This window comes from Falco punctatus, assembly GCF_963210335.1.
Source record: "Falco punctatus genome assembly, chromosome: 15".
NCBI classification, from domain to species: Eukaryota; Metazoa; Chordata; class Aves; order Falconiformes; family Falconidae; genus Falco; species Falco punctatus.
Window position 1 is genome coordinate 22,112,320 of NC_137595.1, and position 22,699 is coordinate 22,135,018.

General features: G+C 44.3%; 1 protein-coding gene across 2 annotated transcripts in view; it reads right to left on the reverse strand.

Moving 5' to 3' along the window:
* ARHGEF9 (Cdc42 guanine nucleotide exchange factor 9) overlaps window positions 1-22,699 on the reverse strand; it is a 236,819-nt gene that overhangs the window by 171,500 nt on the left and 42,620 nt on the right. For both annotated transcript variants that reach the window (XM_080366128.1, XM_080366132.1), the window contains exons 2-4: window positions 18,982-21,716; window positions 10,356-10,503; window positions 7,613-7,722 (exon numbers count right to left, since the gene is read on the reverse strand). In XM_080366128.1, coding sequence (XP_080222254.1) covers window positions 7,613-7,722; window positions 10,356-10,503; window positions 18,982-21,648 — 2,925 coding nt within the window. In that variant the 5' untranslated portion in view covers window positions 21,649-21,716. The remainder of the gene's footprint in view (window positions 1-7,612; window positions 7,723-10,355; window positions 10,504-18,981; window positions 21,717-22,699) is intronic.

The following is a 22,699-nucleotide window of genomic DNA, read 5'->3' on the forward strand; positions in this document are numbered from 1 at the left end:
GGTTTCTCTGATACTGTCTTATGGTGGTTCAGGCTTGCAGCCTCTCCTGCTCTTCAAAGGACACTGCAATGCATCCTGCTGATGCAGAGTTTGTCTTGGTACTGTGATGGCAAATGGTATTTAATACTGGTAACAGTAGTACTGCAACCAGCCATTATTCCACCCTTTTTCCAGTTGCACAGGGGTGCAGCTGCTGATCCTATCACATCAGACAAAGCTAACACGAAATGTCTATTCTTGTTCAGGTAAGACTGATCTTTCAAGGTTTTTGGACAACAGGATAATATATTTCCCTAGATATTAGAGACTGAAAGAGATTTATTAGGGGAATTATTCTTTATATTCTGTGTGGTCCATTAAGAGATGAAGTTTCCCCTGATTCGTCAAAGAGCTCATTGCAGGCTGCGTGATTTCACTAATATAATACCTAGCTTCCCTTTGCAGCTCCTCATTCTGTTAATTTTATACTCATCATTCTCCAAGTACAAGCACTATGGTGGGTTAATGGCCCAAGTTTAATTCAGGTATGAAAACCACTGTAATTCCATAGGACAAAACCAGGGACAAGATTAGAATATTTATTCCTATCTGTGGTACTAGGTAGTGGCAGTTTGATACCCAAACCCTACTTCAGCTTCTTGATTTCAAAGCACAGAGCAAAATCCAGCCAAAGTAACTGCACCTTCCCTGCAAGTGCCACATTTCCAGATGCCAATCAAAGCATCACAGCAGTGTGGCTATGTGCACTGTATTTGTTTTTTATCAACACATCCCCTCCACATGACACGAGTATCATCAGATTAGATAGGCTGAGGAAAGGAACAGAAGGGATGGTCCCAAATCTTCCTTCCAGGCTGTCAATGGAAACAAATCAAGGGCTTTGGACACAGCATGGTATTGCACGCAGCTCACAACACCACAGGAACCTAAGAACAGCCCTCCCACCATCACACTGCAGCTCTCCATCACTGGAGCCAAAGGGGAATTGCCCTTGGCCATGTCAGTCTGATGATGCAGTGAAGCGCTCTGGACCTCATCTCTGAGAGTACAGGGAGCCACATACATGGTAACTCCTTCCCCTTCATTCCTTGATGAGTTTCTGGATGTATTCACCTAGCCAGTGACCAGTGGCTTCAGCAGCACTTCTGTGTGGAAGATGCATCTCAGAATCACATCTTAGCGGCTACACAAGAGTTTTTAAAGCTACGTATGACCTGTGCTTTTGCCTCTCCCTCCCAAATTTAGCTCCCTTTCAGCTAAATACAGGTGACACTGCAGTGGCCTTGAATCACAAATGCAGCCAGAGCTTAGGAAGCACTACAAAAGCATTTGTTCCAATATTTACTCAGAGATTTTTCATGCTACACCTACCACGGACTTCAGTTTATTGAGAACATAGTGCACTGGGGAAGGGCAAACCACACAGACTATATACTGCTGCCAAGCAAAATGTCATTAAGGTTTTAGCAATGCAACACAAATTGAGTTTACATTAAAGCTTCTTTTGTATGAACCATATCCCAGAGTGAAACAGTGACAGAGCTGAGCAATGAGTTGAAGCAGAGCAATCAAGGTAGAACTACTGAGCAATAGGGAAAAGGCACTATTCCAAGCTGATATTTAAGATGAGGATAGAGAGCTTAATTTGAACTTTAGAAGAGGTGATTATGTACAGTCACCATTATACATGCATCTAATACTATGTGGGATGCAGTACCTACCACCTGCAGTTGCACAGAAAACACTCCAAGGTCCAATTGCACCAAAGACCATCATGAACTGGAAGCTGAGATTCTTCTTAATACAGGCTTACATGTAACCTCTAAACAGCTGAGAACCTTTTCTAAGCCTGGAACTTCAAATCTCTCTCTTGTGCTACCCAGAATTCAGAAGTTCACCATTTCATTATTTCAAGTTTCTTCCTGGATGGATTCATACTCACTGAAGCCCTGTCTGTCCCCAGGTGTGGTGGATGGTGGAGAAACACCCATGCTATGGCACTCTTGGTGTAACACCAACAAGGCTTATGCCCCCCAGCACTGCTCTTACAAAACCACAGCACTCTTTAAATGTTATTTCTAAGCAAGACAAAATAACCAGAGCATGGTAAGTTTGTAAGTACTGCTCACTTCTGGTACTAGGAATCCTAAAGTGCATTTTGCACTAATACTCACTGCAGTCACTGGGGAACAAGTTCAAAGCACAGTCCATTCATGCGAAATGGATGCAAATGGGTTTAGGGATGACCTAGAGTTCACCGGAGACTATACACATTCATTCAATGCTCTCTGTGCTCTGACCAGTTCATAAACTAAATCGGATTAGACACATCAGACCTCAGGTGCTTAAAAGGCTGCCCACTGCTGCAAACCCCACTAATTCAGACAGCCTTGCTGAGCACACTTCACGCAGACAGATGGGGACCATATATGCATTAGAAAGTGATGAGGCTCTGAGACAGGGGCATCAGGATCTGTCAGCCTGGACTGAATTGCTGTTTCCTCCTTGAATGAGCAAGCTGATTTTTTTTTTTTATATATATATAACAATACTGCACAGAGTTTTTCAGAACTTGTAAAAAAAACTTATAAATGCCTAAGAGTGGCTTCATGGAGGAAAGCAATGGAAAAAACTACAACAAGATTTCAGAGCACTGTTAAGTAGAGCAGCATAGTAAGTTTATCAAGATATAAAACAACCTCCCCCAAAAAATATACAGATCAGGCATAGCCTGCCAGCAGAAGTACTGAATTAGGGAGAGAGATTCAAAGAGCATGTGTTTTCCTGGCAGCCCTCATATGTGCATATAAACCTCTCGTAACCACCACACTGATATTTAAACTAATTAGCACTAGGAAAGCCATGGGACTATGCTTTTCTATCAGCCGATTCACATGGACAGAAGGACTGAAAAATGACAACGATTAAATACAGCTCACGTACCAGAATGCAGCAGTCCATGATCCTGCCACACCCCCTTCCTCCCCTAAGTAGCAAGGCAAGAGAAATATGGTGCAGGACACATTTCACATAGAAAAAAAAATAACCCTACTAAACAAAATGCTCACTCAGCATTACGCTAGAAGATAAAAATAGAAAGCAGGAGAGCTGGTACTGAATATCAAGCAGTGTTCCCTATTCATTGCAGAACAGCGTGAGCAAGAGAACCCAAATCAACCTCTCCTTCACTCCGTTCCCTTCACTCTTGTTCTCCTGGACGCTGCACATTGTTTGAATTTCCTGTTACTTATAAACACACCAGTGGGGAATTAGCTTTGGGGAGCTGTGAACTCATACATCCACCATCATTGCAATGGCAACGCCCCACCAGCCTCTGAAAACAGCTCATGACTTAGAGAGGAGAAAGGACAGACTGGGTTAGTGGGAGGTTGTGAATATTCAACACTGTTACACAGCTGGACTACCTATTAGTAGTACAGAGGATGTCAAAGAAGCGGGCTCTCATGCAAAGCTTCCATTCTTATTAATTAGATGGTGGCCTCCTCCATCATATACATTTAAGTTTTATACATCCTCCATCATATACATTTAAGAGCACACAGGGCATGAAAGGGGAAAAGTAGCAAGAGCACAGGATTGTTTACAATCATCTTTGCTAAGCTAAAATCTCTAGTCACAGATAAGATAGAATCAACCCACACATGCCTCCACACACTGAGAGGATGGTTCTGATTTTAGGATGGGCTGCACCTCCTTCTGGAGCATGTCCCCACAGCACTCGCCTATGGAAAGAGCTGAGACGACTTGGACTGGACAGCAAACTAGAAGCAACAAGTGCCTTCATAAACAGCAGCAGAGGTGGGTGATTTGGGTCAGAACAAAGTCAATCCAGGATGGGACTGTAACCCTCTGCTTCTGGTATCCAGACCATAAAGCATCTCCCAGAATTGCTCTGGGGCTAGAGAAAGTAACTCCTTTCTCCCCTTGTCCATTGTCCCCAGGGATCAGCCATGTCTCACCTGGCAGAACCTGCCTGAGGGTAAATCACAGAAGCGTGACAGATGCCAAGGGCCCTGTTCAGAGCTAGGGCAGCCTTTCAAGTTACTCTTTGGTGTTTCAGGAGTCTGCTGCAGCAAAGCCACATTTCTGGGCACCTTGAGGTCCTACACAAGTTGGTATCAATCGTGCCAAACTGGTTCCATAAACCCAAAGGCTCTAAGTGACCCAAGTGCTAAAATAAAATGCTTTGCACACAAACTGTTTCAATTCAGAGTTTTTTCCAGGCTGAGAAGTGTACTTCTGGAAAAAAAAAATACTGAAAGCTTTTAAAAGTTGCCTCAGTTTGACCCAACTTACTTTTCTCCTGCTCCTTGAAATTAGGAGAGAAATAATAAAAAAAAAAAATTGCATGGCTCTACATGTACCACCCTCTAGTGCTTCAGTTTTCTTATTCTCACCTCACCTACAAAGCGGGAACAATAAACCTTACCTACTCCATAGAAAGTTCCTAAAGCTTGTGCCCAGACTTGCAGACACACTTGTTAGGACAGCTTGGGAGTGACTGATAGAAGAAGAGAGCCATGAGCAGTAAGAAAACACACAGGTTTGTGCATGCTCATGTGCACTCCTAGGATGAAGGTGAGATGCAGAACAGGATTAGAATCTTGCCCTTCTATCCTTTCCTGCAACCACCACTTACTTCTGCAAGTGCCATCCCTGCTTTCTGAGCAGATGGATCAAGATGCAGCCAGCTGCAAAATGATGGACGCCGTTACCAGATGTGACAAACAACAGTGACAAACAGTGGTCTTGACAAGGGGACTTCCTCCTTGGGCTTAGGTTCAACCTCTCAGCCCAGACTTCTGGGCCAACATGTAGTTAAGAGATGCCGTTTCTAAATCACATATACAACTCTAGCCAAATAAAAAAAAGAGGAAGGGGAGGGGAGGGGAACAGGGGAAAGCTTTCTTGCCAAAATCTCCACATTGCACAGAGCAAAGAACAAGCAGCCTCCAAGGGTTCACAAGGCAGCTGCATTTTTGCATGACAGAGTAATACCAATACTCTTTTTGCACAACAACCCACATCTCTCCAAAGGCCAAGATGGCACCAATGCTGCTAAGACAAGCCTGACACTTCATTGGTCTCCTCTTGCTCTCTTTCCACCTCACACATTCCCATTCAAGATCAGGCTTAGTTTCTGCAGAAGCCTGGCCTCTGGTTTGGAAGTATAAATCACTGTGCTAGCTCTGCCACCCGACTGGTTGTCATCTGTCAATGAACACACCTGACAAGAGATACCCAAGCCCACAAATCTTACCTCAAATTTATAAATCTTTCCAAAGAAGAAATATCTTTCTGGCTTTACAGACCTGTAGATCTTCACTCGGCTTGGGGCAGAGGCAACAGATGAATTTTCCAGCACTGCTATTGTAAGCCACATGTATATATTCTACTCTTGCAGCACTTATAAACCCCAGCACAGGCTTCACACCTGCCTGTTTGTTGTAATTCAGGCTGAGCAACAACCTGCCTAATGGCAGCACTGAACAAGTCTCCAAGGGCATCTTGATCAGCACCCAAAACCAATTCTCTGTCCCAGTGATGTACGGGCCTTTGGCACACGTGTGTCAGAGCTGAACATCACACACAGGTCTCTGTGCTCATGAGAAGCTTGCTTCCCTTTCCAGTTCCACTTCCTTCCTAGGTATCACCATTGCAGAAGCAAAGTTTCTTAACTAACCCTTGCCAAACTTCAGCAGTATTTTTGGTTTGCTGAAGTTTCATTTTTCTGCTGCCTTTGTAAGGGTGCTTTAATGTCAGGCTCTATTTGTAATCAGAAACAGGTCTCGTTTTATTGAGATGACTCAGAACACAGACCATTTTTTTTCTCATATATTCAGTAGCAATATTGTGTCAAAATGGAATAGCACCTTGGTTTCCAAGCAGGGCCTGAAGGACAGCTATGGAGGCTGCAAAACATATGGCTCCTCTTAGAAGATTAAGAAATTGCTTGATTAATCAAGGTAGACCAAACATATCATGCACTGGTCAGCACCAGATCCTGAACATAGAAATGGTTTATATGAATAACACACATGATGACACTTTGAGGTAGGGCTTGCAGACTGTATGAGAGGATACTTCATTGCTGCAACAGCAGCTCTGCAGTTGCCTGCCTTTATTCTGGCCCTGAGGACAAACAACTCTATTGGATTTGGATAATTTTATCCTCCAGGAGCTTAAATGTTCAGCATGCCTTAACTGAAACAGCCTTCCTGAGACAAAGGTAGCAGTCTACATCTGGGAAGTAAAGTAGGACCCAAAAGGGAAGGTAGAGAAAAGGAAGGGCTGAAATCCTTGTCTATATATCCTCTGGCTTGTATCTCAGCCCACAAAAAATCAGGAAAGAGAAGTGATGCAAGATGGCATTCCAGAAAGTCACAAGTGACTGAAATACCAGTGGTCCATCCCTGCACGTGTTCCCTGGAAGCCAATACCCAACACAAGCAGGCTGGAAAAGTCAGTCTCACTTAATGCCACCTTACTGCTTCTATGATGGAAAAAGAGACACAGAGGCCAGGCCCTCCCCTCCCTGGATATCATATTTCAGGAAGGCAGTTCATCAGGTATCAAAGGGAAAAATAATACAATAAAGGACTGGTAAGGAAGGGCAGTAACAGGGAGGGAAAAAGCCACTGAGACACAACTGCAGAAGGTCAGTTCCCCCTCTTTATTCTAGCAGGGAAATTCCTGGCTCCCAGATCATCCTTTGTTCGTCTGCCCTAGAGGAACAAGAAGGGCTAAACCTCTTCTGCCTTCTTCACTAGAAGACTCTTCCTGCAGCACATTAGATGCCAGCTAGCAAATCTATTGGGTTTTGGACAATCCAGAGCCTTATGTGTTGGATACCAGTGAAACCAGACTCATAAATAACACAAATCTGAAACAAGACCATGGAATAACCAAGGTCTCCATACTTCAAACACACAACACAGCACAGATGAAAAACAACCGCCCAACCAAGCAAGGAAACATATCAGACAAATGGTACAATTTTTGCCATTTTTTCTGAATTTTTCCCAGAAATAGACATGGACATCCTCAGGCCCACAACAGCTTTTACTTCCTCTACTAGAGGAACCATTCACAAAAAAGGAACAAAGCGAATTGTGCCTGTATTTGCAAAACACTTCAGAAAAGAATCAGTGATATGAATTTGTCACTGATACGGTGCTGGCAGCAGTACCAAACCCAAAGGTCACATGATTAAAGAGGAAACAAAAAAAAATTAAAATCACCAAAACCACAGAGTAAACCTATATAGGTGATCTGAGACATCACAGTTCCCTCCACCTGCAAGGAACATTCAGCCAAAGAAATGGGAGGCCCAATGCCTCTGTTAGACCATAAAGCCTCCAATATACATTGAAGGGAAACTAGTCTGGGGCAAAGGATAATGCACCTATTCTTTTATTGCTACAAAATGACTCTAATAAAAATCCCTGTCTGTGGCTGAAGGAACCACAGACTCAGAAAGCTGTTAGTAAAGCATATTGTTAATAAAGCATATTATTAGTTACCAAGGCTAAACATGCAGCAGGTAAATACTACCCCTGCAGCAGGCAGAGGCATATTTCAAACACCTTACCCTACTGATTTGCAGCTTCTCAGCTCCAGGCTTGAAGAGGTTCCATCGACGTCCACCGTTCCTGCAGTTCCCGCGCACCTTCAGAGTCTTTGAAGCCTGTTCGTTCTCAGCTGCCAGGATAAAATCCACAGGAAAAAAAAAAAAGAAAAAAAAAAGGAATGACAAAAGATAAATGCTGTGCTTTAGCTCAGGCTGGGGGCGGAGGCTGTTCTTTTAAATGAAAGAAACAAAATTGTTTGCAAGAGACTCATTCAACCTCTTCTTTAGAAAAAGAGAGCAGAGAGTATATTTAGGTGCTTTATTCAGTGCTCTTGGGATACAAGAAAAATAGTGCAGCTTGGGTACTACAAAAACGCAGGCACAAACTAAGAGCCCAGAGCCAAATTCAGAGGTGGTGTAAGCAGGTAGGGTCAGACAAGCTGGGTGTGGAGCCAGAATACTCTCCCAGGAGCACCAAGCAGCACAAGCACCTCATCTGCATGCACCAGTATTAAAAGTGCAATAGCTCCTTGGGTCATAACTGCTAACAGCACCCCTGCAGTTTGGACCTGCAGAAATCCCAGCTTTACAGTTGCTGTGGTCCATATGATGCAATGCCTTGAAAAAGAAACAGCTCCTCAAATTTATGCAGAAAACAAAAATGGAAAAGTCCATAAAAGCTGTTTTTCAAAGAAACTGGGCTACTTCTCACCCCAAGCATTTCAGGCCAATCCCTCACAGATACAATTCTGATCCAGCTTTAAGCAAGCAATCCCATTTACACCAAACCTCAGCCTGGCCTTACAGATGGTACATACCCAAGCACAAAACAGCTTGTAAAGAAGAGGCAAATGGTGGAAGAGAGCTGGCAATTCACATTTCAAAATTAAGCTCTACTTTTTTCTAATCAACCCAAATTTTCAGCTCCCCATCCTATCCCTCCTTTTCTGGGGTGAAGCTGCCATTCTGTGTGAGACTGGGGTTTTTCCTCCCACATTTGGCAAGGTTAGATTTTAATCTCTTCTTCTGTTAGATTCTTCATGTCCCCTATCCTGGAGTGACAGCCACTGGGAGGAAGGAAACGGAGCTAAGTACCACTCATGTGCACCCACAGCAGCTGCCAGCACAGGCTCCTGTCAGCAGGTGCATGTGGTCCAGGCTGCGCACATACGTGTGCCTGGGTATGCATACACACACCCACGGGTGTTCCCATCCCCTGGAGGCTCGTCACCCTGCTCATGAAGAAACACATTGACAGAAAACAGTGAAATTCTGGAATTCTTCCCTGAAAGATGCACAACACTAATTTTCTTTTTCCCAATGCACCTTTAACCCAGGCAGAGGTTTCAGACTGTGTCAGTCCTGAGGGGTTTAAAACCAGATAACAAAGGGTAAATGGTCCCAGGCTTTGGGAGAGTAGAGATCCACAGCCCAGCTCCTAGGGTTCAAGTCACTTTTACTTACCAGGGTAAAACACACACACGCACACAACATGCTCCCTGCCCCCACATCAAATAGGTGGGGACCCTGCTGCAGCCCTGGCATGGCTGGGTGGGCAGCAATCCTGATTTTCTTCCAGCGTTGCTGGGAGAGAGATTGCATTGAGACCTATTTCCTAAACACGATGCTGACGCAGGCAGCCTGCTGTTATTTTTAGCAACATGCGTTTCACTTTCTAGACTCGCAGAAAATCAAGCTGTAGTGCAAGTGCCGATTATAGCAGGAGGCTGCTACCAGGCTCCAGAGGCAATGTGCCGACATAGTAGCACTCAGGAGCGACGTGCAAACACAGTAATGCTCACATTGAGAGATGCATGTGTTATTCCCCACGTGCTAGAAACGTGTGCACCCCGACAGAAGAACCATCAATTAAAGAGGCAGCCACTTTGCCTTTTCCTTCCTAGTTCTTAACCCTGATGTGCTGCCACCACCCATTAACCACTTGGATCCCTAGCGTGCTCCCGAGCAATGCCAGCACAGTCTGGCAGCATTCCCATACTTGCCCATTGCTAAATCACAGGATTCCTGGTGTCAGCAGCATCCCTTCAGGAAACAATTTCCTTACTCTAATTATCAATCTTTTTAATTAGAGGTTCAAAGAATGATGTCATCTATTCAACCACCAGCCTGTTTACCTGCCAACACAAGATCCTTCCAGCAAATACATTCTGTAGTGTTCTCCCTAGCATCATTTTGAGCAGAACAAATGCAGAGGATAGCTCATCATAGCCTTTGGCTTACGAGATGCTCTTCTTGATCAGGAAGATTAACCAAGCGCAGGAGAAAAAAAAAAAAAACTTCACTTCTTACTGTGTTTCCAAACAAACATCAGACCTGAGTTGTGCTCTCAGTATCCATCACCACTTGCCACCTCCAAATGTAAGTACTCACAACAAAGGCTGCTAAGAGGACAGAAAGCCAAAAGGAAACTACCAAATGAAAACTCACACAGAAGTTGCTGAACAGCTTTTACACCTTATGTGCCTATCTGTTCATCTTCTCGTAACTATAGGGACTATGTTCGGAGACATTAAAAAGAAAAAAATACCCTTATTTCATAAATACACTGCATGCAAAAAAGAGTTTATTAGCTAGCAAGAAACTCCCTAGCATGAGGCTATCAGAGCTCCCTCACCTGGCTCCTGGGTTGTAAGAAACATGGATGCAAGCCTCATTTCTGACTTTTCAAATCATATTGCCCTTGGCTTTCTTTACAGGCAAAGACCAGAAAACAAACCTGGGACAAAAACACAAAGCTACTCACCACGTCTTCTGAGCAAGTGCTGCATGCGCCCTCCCACCTGGTCCAGCCCCATTGGGGTGCTCTGGGAGAGGGGTTCGGAGCGACATCTCTCCACAAGGACTTTGAAGGGTGGCGTTTGTGGGGACGGTTGAGAAGGATGAGACATCGGCTGGCAAGAAAAGAGTCGGAGAATAATTTTACCAATATGTGTCAAACCTCAGACAAAGCAATCACAGAACATATAATAATACATACAACTTTCAGGACAGTGCAACACACTTTAGAGTTTCTCACTGCAATCTGCAGCTTCATTTTTTTTTAACTGAATGGTTAAGACTTGCTGGCTCTGGTGTTGGAGTGCCCCAACTCTGACCGTATGGGACTCATAGCTTGAGCACAGCTCATGGTGTGTAAGTCCAACAACTTCCAGTAGCACTTTGCTGCTAAGGCACTTCTGAAAGTAACATGTAATGGAGATGTCTGCTTTCTGCACAGCATTTTGTCTACTCCCACACCACCAAGTCCCAGAAGGAGCACAGACAGGGAGTGAATTAGATGGTGCTGAGGACCCAGTACTAGCTAAAACATTTTGGGTTGGCTTCACAAGGTGCAGTGAGGGCTGGCTGCTTTCTAAAAGACAGCAATCCAACTATCAGAGATAACTTGGTTGGCAGGATGGGGCCTCACCTGCCCGCCCCATGCCACAGTGCCTAAGCAAAGGTCCAGGCCAGGTCTGGAGATGGTGGCCAGGGTCAGCTAGATTTCAGATCATTAGGCACATTTGTGGTGATGAAGCAGATCCAAAGTAAAGCAGGTGAGTCAGTTTACACATCAAGGGCAGACACAGCCCTGTGATCATCAAGCAGACCTATGGTGATGAGGCAGCTTCAAGGTCAAGCAAGGAAATCAGGCCCCAGGTTGGTGTCTAGCCCAGCAGGGCCACAGCCAGGCAAAGGCACAGCTATGGCCGAGCAGGAGACCAGAACTCCTCTCATGTGTCTCAAGAAAGGATTGAGTGCTTAAGGTAGAGCTTAAATGAGTGGCCAGGCCCATGGGCATGGTGTGGAGGTCCCAGGTGAGACTGCCTAGGGTCACTAAGAGCAATTAATGCATTCAATCACTGAGAGGCAAGCAGTTGGGAGTCTGCTTCAATAGACACTCCTGAACTGAACTACCAGATGCATCCTTTGGTGGCCTACAGGAAACAGCAAACTTAAATTCTGGATTTTTTTTCCAGCTATCAGTCACCACTGGTCTCCATGTACAGCCATGCTCCAGAGACACATAAGAAGTGGAAAATGGAACAAAACGATTTTTCAGAAAGACTAGCACTTGAAGGACATAGTCATGGAGTAAAGCAACAAGTTTGCAATGGTGAGGTTTAGGAGAACAGTCTGTTTATGTGTGTGCTCATCCAGCAGCGTAATAATAGGATCTGCCCATGCAGATATAAAATGCCTATATCAAATACAAATAAAAAAATAAAACAATAGGATCTGCCCATGTTATTATAAAAATAAAAACTACAAGTTCTTAGAATAAAGCTGGGATACACATAAAAAACAATTCCTGCAAAACTCAACAGTCTTTCTGATAAAAAGATCTATGTAAAAGTGAATTAAATTAGTAACAGGATGTCATCTTCCTCATTCCCAAAAATCTTAACAAAACACTCCCTTCCAGGTACTTCCAGAGGTCATATAAGGTCTTTTCCAATTCCATAAACAGAAGCTTACAGATGGTCTATGAAAAGGACAGGCGGTGGATAAACGTAACAGCATTGCTATTATTGCTGTGCTGCTGGAATCACTGGGAGGCTACAGAGAACCTTCTGGAGAAAGGAAGGACTCTTCATGTATAGATGGACTTGAAGCGCTTTGGTCAAATACATAACCACAAAAGAACATATCAGACCCATGGACTGTCCTCTTTCAAAAGCAGAGCCTTGCACCACTTAGCTGCTAACAAATGTCTAATACAAATGCACTCACCCTCCTGCAACCCAATACCTGTAAAATCAAGTCTCTTTATAAGCACAGCTGTTTTTCTTCCACAATGCTTCCCACCAACACTACATCTTTTCCTGGTGGTTTCTGGTATGACTGGGGATATGTACCTAGCTGCTTGCATATGCTCTCTAATGTTTGTAGCACCTACTACCACAATTTTGGGGTTGTTTTTTTCAATTATTATAGTGTGCCTCATGTCCAGGGAGAACACAAGTTACAGCCCTTACCAGGTTTCAGATGGTCCAAATGCAAGCACTGGGCAAACCACAGCACTTCAAAGAAAACTGGGACCTTATTCTCTGCAAATGCCCAGATATGTTTTTAGCAAAACTAAAACAATTATTTTTCCTGAAAGATTCACAGAGGAGAAAGCAGAAATTATCACAGCAGTTCCTCTGGAAGCTGACCGATAACAACTGCTAACAAGACAGTGGTCAAACACCCCAGTTACATCTTAACATTTGGTAACATTAATCCAAAGAACCAATTAGCATTTATAGCTAACTTGAGAAAAACACCGGAGTTTTCCTCCGTTTTGGGTGGCTCCAACTTTTATTATTCTATTTCAGGAAGAAAATATCCTGAAAGAGACAGCTAGTACAGCAATACTTTGCCAAATGGAATTTTCTTTTTTAGAAAAATCACAATTCAAACTCCTACTTTACATCTTCTGCTCTGTGACATGTGAAACCCTGGAAGTCTTGTGTATAATGTAGAGTCAAAAAATCAGCAGAAAAATCAGTTTACAAAGGTCAGGAGAAGAAAACAGGAGGTGCTCCTCACTGGAAGGCTTCTAGCCTTAATTAAGAGACAGATCTGTCATACTTCCATGGCACTGCTAATAATGGGGTGCCTCATATGGTTTAGTGTATCTGTCCCCAAGACTCCAGCAGCCCCAGTTTTCACTGATGTGCTGTTCTCTTACAGATGAAGAACAAAGCAGACAGGGTATAATTACCCCAAAGGCACAGTGAGAGTCTGTGGATGAATTAAGGCTTGATCCTCACTCCCTACTCCCAGCACTAGCCCTGTGTCCAGTGACCCAGTATGCTTCTCTGGACTGGCTAACAGCTGGGAGGAGGTAAAAGCCAAAGAAAACCTTCCACCTAGAGAAGCTGTGGACACATAGACCCTTTAGCATATAGGCCAGCAATGCCCAGTGGTCCCCATTCATATCACTACTCTGACGACACCAAAGATGGCAGGAGGGGGCCTGTTGTAAATTTGAGGCTGGAAACTAGATGAAGGCAAGACCCAAAAAGTATTTTAAGAAAAACACGTGGAAATCTGAATTAACTATGTGTTCAGTGGCTGGTTATATATACATGTAAAGCCTATCAGCTTTGCAAACTAAACCTGCCTTTCCCTGACAATGCTAAAAATATGTTTCCCAAAAAAAACCCTACCCCACTATAGACAGCACTAAATATGGGCTTTAATTCAAGATTTTGCTAGCACCTCGTGGTTATTAAAAATACAAAAAAAAAAAAGAACAGCTTGGAGAGAGGCTTTAGAGGTTTTGTCTCCTCTAAAAATAAGATGATTGTCAGACATAACCACACTAAAAGCCATAAATACAACGCATCTTCATTCTGCAACTAAATCATACCTCACTACAGACAGGAGTACAGGGCTCCTGGCAACAGCAGGATTTGGAAAGTAAAGTACTATTTCTTAATTTGGAAGGACTATGAAGTCTTTTATAAGCACAACTACCAGCAGTAGCTGAGATACAACCCAGTTTACTGCCAATAACCAGGAGATGAAGAGAGTCTGAAGATCAGCTCTCAGAATTACCTATTTCCTGCTTAGTGTCATTCAACAGAGTGGGGAGGGTAAAGACAAATCCAACTCAGCAGTCCCATTTCTGCAGCTGCTCCCAGAATCTTCTGTAGCAGAGAGACAATAAAACAATCTCAAGCTAAAGGTCACTATCAGAACTTGTTGCACATCACTTGCAATTTCTCATCAAACACAGAAAAAGTTGCTGTATCTTCCTCTTGTGAAAAAGCACTTGCAGCTGCTGCACTGAAGTAAAACTCCAAACTTGTGGGAGGATCTGAGATGTGCCCCAGTTATCACAGAGCAAATCTGCAAACACATCCTCTGGCATGAGCACACTCAGGCAAATCAGTAATCCTGTGCTTCCAGTTAGACCCACCACACAGGGAGAACCTCTCATTTTCCCACACAGAGCAACACAGTGTGCAGCTATTGCACAGAAATCACAAAACCTAGTAACGCCATGAAAGCACTGATCCTGCTCCATCAGTATGGGCTGCTCACGCTCCGCAACAGGGAGCACCTTTATGGCACCTGAACAGGTTTGCTCCTAAGTACGGGACCCAGCAGAACAAACTCAATGGCTGCTCAAAGGAAACATCTGCAACCATCTGCTGTGATGCTTTACACCATAAGTGAATTTGATCAGACAGCCCTTACAGGGCTCTGAAAGCAAACTGCTTGGGAAATGTGGGACCATGTGTCGGCCTGGCACCTCATCTCATGGGACAGACACCTTTTGCCCAGGTTGACAAGTCTGTAGCAATCTCATTTTCACACTTCTGGCAGTCAGAGTTCCCCAGAAAACGGCATCAAAAAACCAACTGGTGTCTATGTGCAGCCACAACAGCCAGAAGCAAGCTGCAGTCTGCAAACCCTTTGGAGACAGAATTCAAAATCTTAAGGAAAAAGGTAAGGTTTTGTGTCCCGTAAAAATAAAGTCTTATTTCACAAATCAGCCAGCAGAGGGCATAGAAAGACTGCAGTGAAAACCCTCTGCTCCTGGACTGCAAGAGTGACACAAACCAAAATGCTCCACAATGCTCACTCAGTCCCTGTGCATGCCCCTGAAACGAGCAGAGAGGATCTCCCTGCCAGCAACAAGCCCAAATCAAGTTTCTGGTTCCAAAAACTCTAAGCTGATGCCTCAGATATGAAGTCAGATGCGTACTTTGCAACCTTTCCTCACGTAATTCCCAAAGGAGGCATCAAATCCCCTACAAACCCTGTCCAAGGGCTATTTTGAAATAGGTCGGTATTTTGAAACCCCAATGGAAAAGCCAGAACCACAAAGTAGTCTATGTGGTATCAAAGCTTCCTTCCAACTAAGCATTATCTCGAACTTCTGGAAGTGGTCAAATACAACTTCTGGGGCTATGCCTGACTCCCTGCAGCAACATTCTCCCTGTTGGGAGGCTGTGGTGTTTTCAGAGGTGGGATGAAGATAATTCACTTCAGTGGGGACATGAAAAATGGAAACTTCTATAGTTTGCAACCGTCCAAAACCTAGTAAAACCTCCATATCATCTTTCAGTTCATTTCTCATATCTATCTCTCAAAATAAGGAAGGCACTTTCATTTCAGCATTGCAGCAGTGTGAACGGTGAGATCAGTAATTCATTTCCCATTAACAGTCTATTTTGACCTTTCCTGTTGTTTCAATTGCTCAAAATGTTTTTATCTCCACGGTTTCTGAAGTTCCCAGAACAAACGAGAAATTGAGATGGGGTCTGAAAGCAAGTAGGCCGGGGGACAGTTTGAAAAGCAAGTGGCCTTCTACCTTTCTACAGCTGCTCTTATTAAACGCTGCTGCAATGCTATTTCCTTTATAGCATTAAGATCAAATCCTGTTGAGCTGTTACTTGCTTATAACATCGCTCAGCCCCTGCTCGAAGATATTAAAATTTTAAAAGGCAAGACTAGGAAAGCAAGAAACAGGAGCATTAATTGCAGGAGAGCACGGCTAAACAGATTTGCTGTACTGCTAGGACCAATGTGCAGGTCCCCTAAAACCTGCTCCAGCATCCCTTGTGCTACACCAGCCTCAGTCTCTGATACCATCTCCTAAGAGTTTCAGGCAGGGAGCCTTAGTGAGAACCACCGCTTTTGTGCTTTTTGTGTGACAACATATAGTTGTTTGGAAAATATTTGCTTGAGCTATTCCTGCTAGTGCTAGCACACTTTAAAACTGGCAGAACACTTGCTTACAGCAGCTGACCAAGGCAAGGCACCCTGTCCTGGCAACACCTCTCCCTACTTGTGTTTGAGCATTTCACTTGAAATACAAATCCTTCAGCTAATGTGGAACAGCCTGGAGTGGAGGCAGAAGGGCCAACAACTGTCCTGGGGAACAGGTGCCAGCAAAGAGATGGATTTAGCCCTAAAACAATAAGAGGCTGGAGTCCACTGCTACTGTCACGCTCAAGCTGAAGTTACTCCTCTTGCATGTTTATTTTTGGTAAAACGTTTCCGAGTGCCGCTCCCTGATGAGAGATAGGCAAGCAAATCCCTTGGGTATCTCAGGACATTTGTTACTGGAGCTGCTGGGAGACTCTCTAGGTCCATTCCTATCCAGGAGTATCCCTCCTTTAGCCTCACTCTTGACCGCTCTAGGTTTGAAGCTGCTGCCATAGCGCTGTCCATTTCTAAACCTCTAGTCCAAGCTTCTGGGATGCAGAGGGTGTTTACAAACCAGGGCATGCTGTATGCTTTCCCTTCAATCCCACTGCTGCTTTCTGCCTAGTGAGGCAGCAGGCCTTCTGTGAAGCCGGAAGCCACGGCAGTCAGGAGGTCATACTGCTATCGCCACACTCGATGGGAACTTGGGGGAGGTTTCCTGTCCAGTTATCTCAAGCACCATATTTAAGTTTCTTGGTAATGTTTGTAAGCTGCAACAGCTGAGCAGGGACTTACCGCATCTCCTGTTCACACAGCTGACCTGGGAAAGCGCTCACATTTTGCCCTAAGAGCTCTGCGATTGGGCATGCAGCCATTGCCCTCAGCTAGTAGAGATGTGGCTGCTCTGGGAAAAGAGAGCCAATATTTCGCTCTGCTCCACTCAATCCTTCCACGCCTCTGTTATCTTGGTCCTTCCCAGAACACTTTCAGCTTGGTCCTTGTGAAGGAATATCAAAGTACAGCGCTCTCATTCAAGCTCCTCCTGGAAACATTTCTTCTAGAGACCACAAGAAATGACTAACCACTATTCACTCTACTTTGTAAGTGCCTGGAATTACAGTGAGCTGTCTTTATTTTTTTGTATTACACAAAATTGAGCAGAAAAACAAATCCAGGAATAACTAACAATGGTACTGCTCATTTTAGCTGGAAGTCAGTTGTTCAGATTTTTTTCCCCCAGCGTTTCTAATCTGCTGCCAATTTTCAAACACTTCCCCTCTTGGCTCAGAAGTTAGTGACCCCCTTTCCAACAGTGAACAAAGTCATCACCTCTGTAACACCTCTGGTCTCTCTAAGCCCAAAAGGAAAGGAGAACATCTCTTCACAAATCGACCAATTTCCCTACCTGCCACCTTAAAAAAAAAAAAAAAAAAAAAAAAAGTCATCATTTCAGCCTCAGCTGATCAGCAAGGACCCAAAAGACAACAGCTGGGCTTCCCCCTGCGTCCTACCATCGTTTGTCCACAAACCTATACTGATCCCACAGCTGGCACAGAGTGACATGAGCCTGGCACAGCTGGTAAGACTGCTGCTGCTCACAGATTTCTGCTCCACACAGAGATACACATGCAGGTGCTACAGTGATGGGCTGAGAGTTAATGAGGAGGCCTTTTCTCATCCCACATGTATAACTTCCTTATCCATGGGACTTCTGAGGTTTCCTAGCATTAAGATGGACAAGACAAGACAGATTTGTAATACCCTGAACCTAGTCCAAAATGCAATGTCCACTTAAATGTTCTGACAATTATAAGGGCTTTGAAAGTCTTGCTTGTAACAGACAGGAATGTCATAATCAGAGCCACCACCACTGCCCACCTTTCACTTGGGGCTGGGTACCTAACATCCCAAAAGGCTATGTCATTTTGTCTAGAGACAGATGCAAGGCAGCTCTGACCAGACCCCCACTTGGCATGTAGTCGCATCAAGAAGGCATTTCTCTCATATTATGTATGCAGCAGCCCTTTAGCAAGGCTTTCTGCTACAGGCTCAGCACCAAGCTGTTGAGGCCCCGCAACTTCTGACAGGTTTGGGGGAGGGAGAGAGCTCATGTAGAGCTGCCAGAGAAATGATCTGATGAGCTCTACAAGACATAGGCCTTCTTTTTTTCTTTTTTTTTTTTTTCTCCTGTTCTTGCGCTTTGTGCCAGGACTCTGACTGGTATTCTAGATACTGTGTTGTAACCAGCATCCCTAATAAAAATCAATGACCACCACCCCTACTATTTTTTTAGGTAAGAAAACACAAGAGCTATAGTGCAATTGCTGAATTCCATTTGTCCACTGCACACTTCAAAATTCTGAATTTGTCAGAAGCACTCTTCTTACGAGTTTCTACTTCAAATGAACTGAATGCAGAAAGGGAAAAAATTAAAGGTAGTGCCTAGAAATACACAAATTTATGCTACAGCCCTCTTCTAGAGGCACTGATACAAATGGCCAGAGAGTCTTAGGAGGAGCAACTCTGGAGGTTTACACTAATAGCTCAGGGATATGCCAGTTAACTGACTCCTCTGGGACAGATACACAAGCTGTGACTATTGCCATCATTCATGGTGGTCTACTTAACTGAAAATCGCAATAAAAGATATATAAAATTGCTTTCAAGTGCAAACAGTCTTCCTAAGATGTATAACAGCATCGTCTTATTGAAAACATTATAGCAAAAGTTACTCATACCTTTCCATTTTTGAGCCGTCCAGAGGAGACGATTCTAGAGACGTGCACTTGGAACGGACGGCACTTGTCATTACAGTTAAACTGTTCCACTCTGTCCATTATCTCTACAGAGTTTTGTTCTACAAATGAAGTAGTTCCACGCTTTTTAATGCGGCAATCAGTCCGCTCTAAAACCTGTCCTTTAACTGCTGAACATTTTAAAAAAGTCACTACAGAAAAGTCAACATCAGCAACTGGAGAACAGTCCAGGTCGACAGCACTCAGATTATTCACAGGAATACCTTGAGAACATGGCAGGTTCCTGTCCATGACCTCTGTCTTCTCCAGAGTACTGCCAGTGTCTTGCATCTCTTCAGTCAAGGTTGTCTGTGGAAGGTGGATCAGAGCCTCAGTCACTGCAGAAGAGTTGCCATTGGCAGCTGGAGAATGGCCCAAGTCCACACTATCCAAATTATCCACAGGAAGATCTTGAGAACATGGCAGGTCCTTGCCCACAACCTGTGTCTTCTCCAGAGTACTGCCTGAGTCCTGAATCCCCAGCTCACCTCTAGACAAGTCTTGCAAAGGCAGCTCAGGATTTCTCAAGTCCTGCATATCCAGTTCTGTCTTTGAAAGCTCCTGAGCCACTGCTGGAACCAGATCCATGTCTTTAGCAACCACTGGATCATAAGCCACGTCCTCAGTATCAAGTTTAGTCAGCAATGCCTGTGGAAGGTGGATCAGAGCCTCAGTCACTGCAGAAGAGTTGCCATTGGCAGCTGGAGAATGGCCCAAGTCCACACTATCCAAATTATCCACAGGAAGATCTTGAGAACATGGCAGGTCCTTGCCCACAACCTGTGTCTTCTCCAGAGTACTGCCCGAGTCCTGAATCCCCAGCTCACCTCTAGACAAGTCTTGCAAAGGCAGCTCAGGATTTCTCAAGTCCTGCATATCCAGTTCTGTCTTTGAAAGCTTCTGAGGCACTGCTGGAGATGGATCCACATCTTTAGCAACCACTGGAGCATAAGCCACGTCCTCGGTATCAAGTTTAGTAAGCGATGTCTGTGGAAGGTGGATCAGAGCCTCGGTCACTGAAGAAAAGTCACCATCCACAGCTGAAGAATGGCCCAGGTCCGCAGTATCCAGATTATTCACGGGAAGACCTTGAGTACGTGGCAGGTCTCCGCCTACGACCTGTGTCTTCTCTGGAGTACTGCCTGAGTCCTGAATCTGTTTAGTCAGAGTCGCATGTGGAAAGTCATTGATCAGATCCTCAGAGGTGTCTCTAGTATTTAGGTCAGTGAAAGAGTCATCTGCAAGCTCTGGTAGGTGGGAAATGGAGGGTTCTGGCCCAAAGGGAGAATGTGATGTTTCATTAAGTCTATCATTCTCGCTGCCCAGGGCAGAGGAACCAATGTCTTGTGTCACTTCTGTGTTTTTCCAATGCTGCATGGGCTCCTTCCCCACCAAACTCTCAAAGCTCAGATTATCCCATGTGCCTGAATCTGGGGACTGCAGACATGCACCCACTGTGCAGAAGGGCCTTGTACTCTCATTCTCGATAACCAAGCCCTCTTTGTGGGAGGTAACATCCTGTCTCCAGCTTCGGAAACTCCGCTGAGGCCTTTTCTCATCAGGTGAAAATGCCCTTGAGGAGCCTCGCAGCCTCCGAGCTGCCTCAGCCACACTGGTCAAGAATCTCACAACACCCCCAAAGTGAGTGGCTTTGGTTGCACTGTTTGATTTTTTCCGCTGGCTGAGATTCTCCTCACATCTCGTATCAAAGTCGAAATAAGAAGCAGAATGATCAGTTGTATTTTCTAAGTTCTGGAAATTGGTTTCAGCCCTTTGATCTGGAAGCTTTGAATTATCTTTGCTAGTTAATGAAATTCCTTTCAGATAGCTCCAGACATCAGAGCTTCTTCCTCTTCTGCTCTCCTGTGGGAGCACAGTACACCTCTTTTGATTGTCCCCTTCTGTAATTGCAGGGTTCTTAAAGTTTTCAAAATTCAAAGACTCGCTCCTTCTAGCTGGTGTTCTGTGGCAGTTACTATCATTATCTTCACTGTGTAATCTGACACTAATATCCCTGAGACATTTACCTTCATTGGCATCAATTTCAGGAATGCTGATATTCAGATCTATGTCTTCAAAAGAAGAATCCAAATCATCAATGTACCCCGCATATGAGTGGCGGGAGGGCCTCCGACTGTCACCCAGTTTCTTAACCCTGTAGACAGCTCTTTGCCCACACACGTGATGGTCCTCCTCAGGGTCACAAGCAACCTGGTCTCCGGATGCTCTCAAATCCACATTCTTAGGCATCTTGGAGGTTCTTCCCTTTTTTAATGGCCTTACCCTGTCCATGAAGGATGGTTTTTTTAGCTCTGAGACCTCAGAGGTGACTCCCAGTAGAATCATGGACTGAGGTCTTCCTTTATTCGCAGACAGTCCTTTCCTTCGTCTAACAAAATTCCAGATCCGGTTGCCCTTGGTCGTCTTCTTATACCTGGGTGCTTCCCCCTGTTCATTCGGGTTTGCATCGCTGGAGGTGCAGTGCTCAGCACCACAGACCTCCAACCCATTACCATTCCCTTCCTCCATGTTTGCTTGGAACATCTTGTTTGCATACCCATTGGGAGCTATCACGGGACCAGTATGCTGGCGACCCTCTATAACTTCCATCGCCCTGGCTTGCAAGCTGGTATCAGGGGTCACAGACGCATTGTCTTCAGATTGTTTTCTTCACAAGACTTAAGGAAAAAAGAACAAAGGAATGCAATTAGAAGCAGAAGGTTTTTTAGGAGACACATTTGTTAAAGCATCACAGGGCAACTCTTACCCCAGTGGCAGTGGCAGTTTTGCCATTGATTTCAGTGAGGCTAAAATTTTTCTCCCAAACCATATAAATTTTAAAGCAACTTAAATCTGATTTAAATGACTGAAGACTTAGTGACCACAAAATAAATTTCCTGCATTAATGGTTACCACAAAGTATACGCAGAATACCATAAATATTTGTTTTGCAGACCACTAGGACTCTAAATACATCAGAGTACATGACAGAAAGGAAAAGAGGAAATTACAGTAAAGCATCCCTGCACATGTCACTGTCATCTTCACCAGCCCCATCTGACAGGAACCGGCAACATACTCCCAAGGAGTTCAGTCTCTCTTTAGGCAGGCATTCAAAGAAAAGTCAGGATGAGCCTTTTCCTGGAACCAATGCAATTCTGAAATGCTACGGTTTCAGAAAACTCACAGAGTATCCAACTCTGTGAGTTGGATATAGTTTTTCCTACTATAGCTATGGCACCAGTGCAGGAATCCCTCACTGAAACTGGACTGCTAAATGAAAGCTGCTTGGCCACCACTCAATGCTACACAAAACACACATGTTCCCCTCAATGAATTCCACCCTAAGTGAACAGAGTTCTTTAAGTACCTTATAGGCAACAATGGTAACCATGGTGATTGTGGCCAGCTGCCAGGTGACCACTCCACCACACTATCACTCCCCCTCCCCAAACAGGACAGGAGGAAAAAGTGAGGTGAAAAAGGTTATAGGTTGATAAAAAGATATGGAGGTCCCTTACCAATTACTGTCACAGTCAAAACTTTGGGAAAACTAATTTGATTTATTGCCGATTAAAACTGATTTGGATAATGAAAAACAAGGATAAAACTAACACACTACCTTATTCCCACCCACCCCTTTTTTTCCATGGCTCAACTT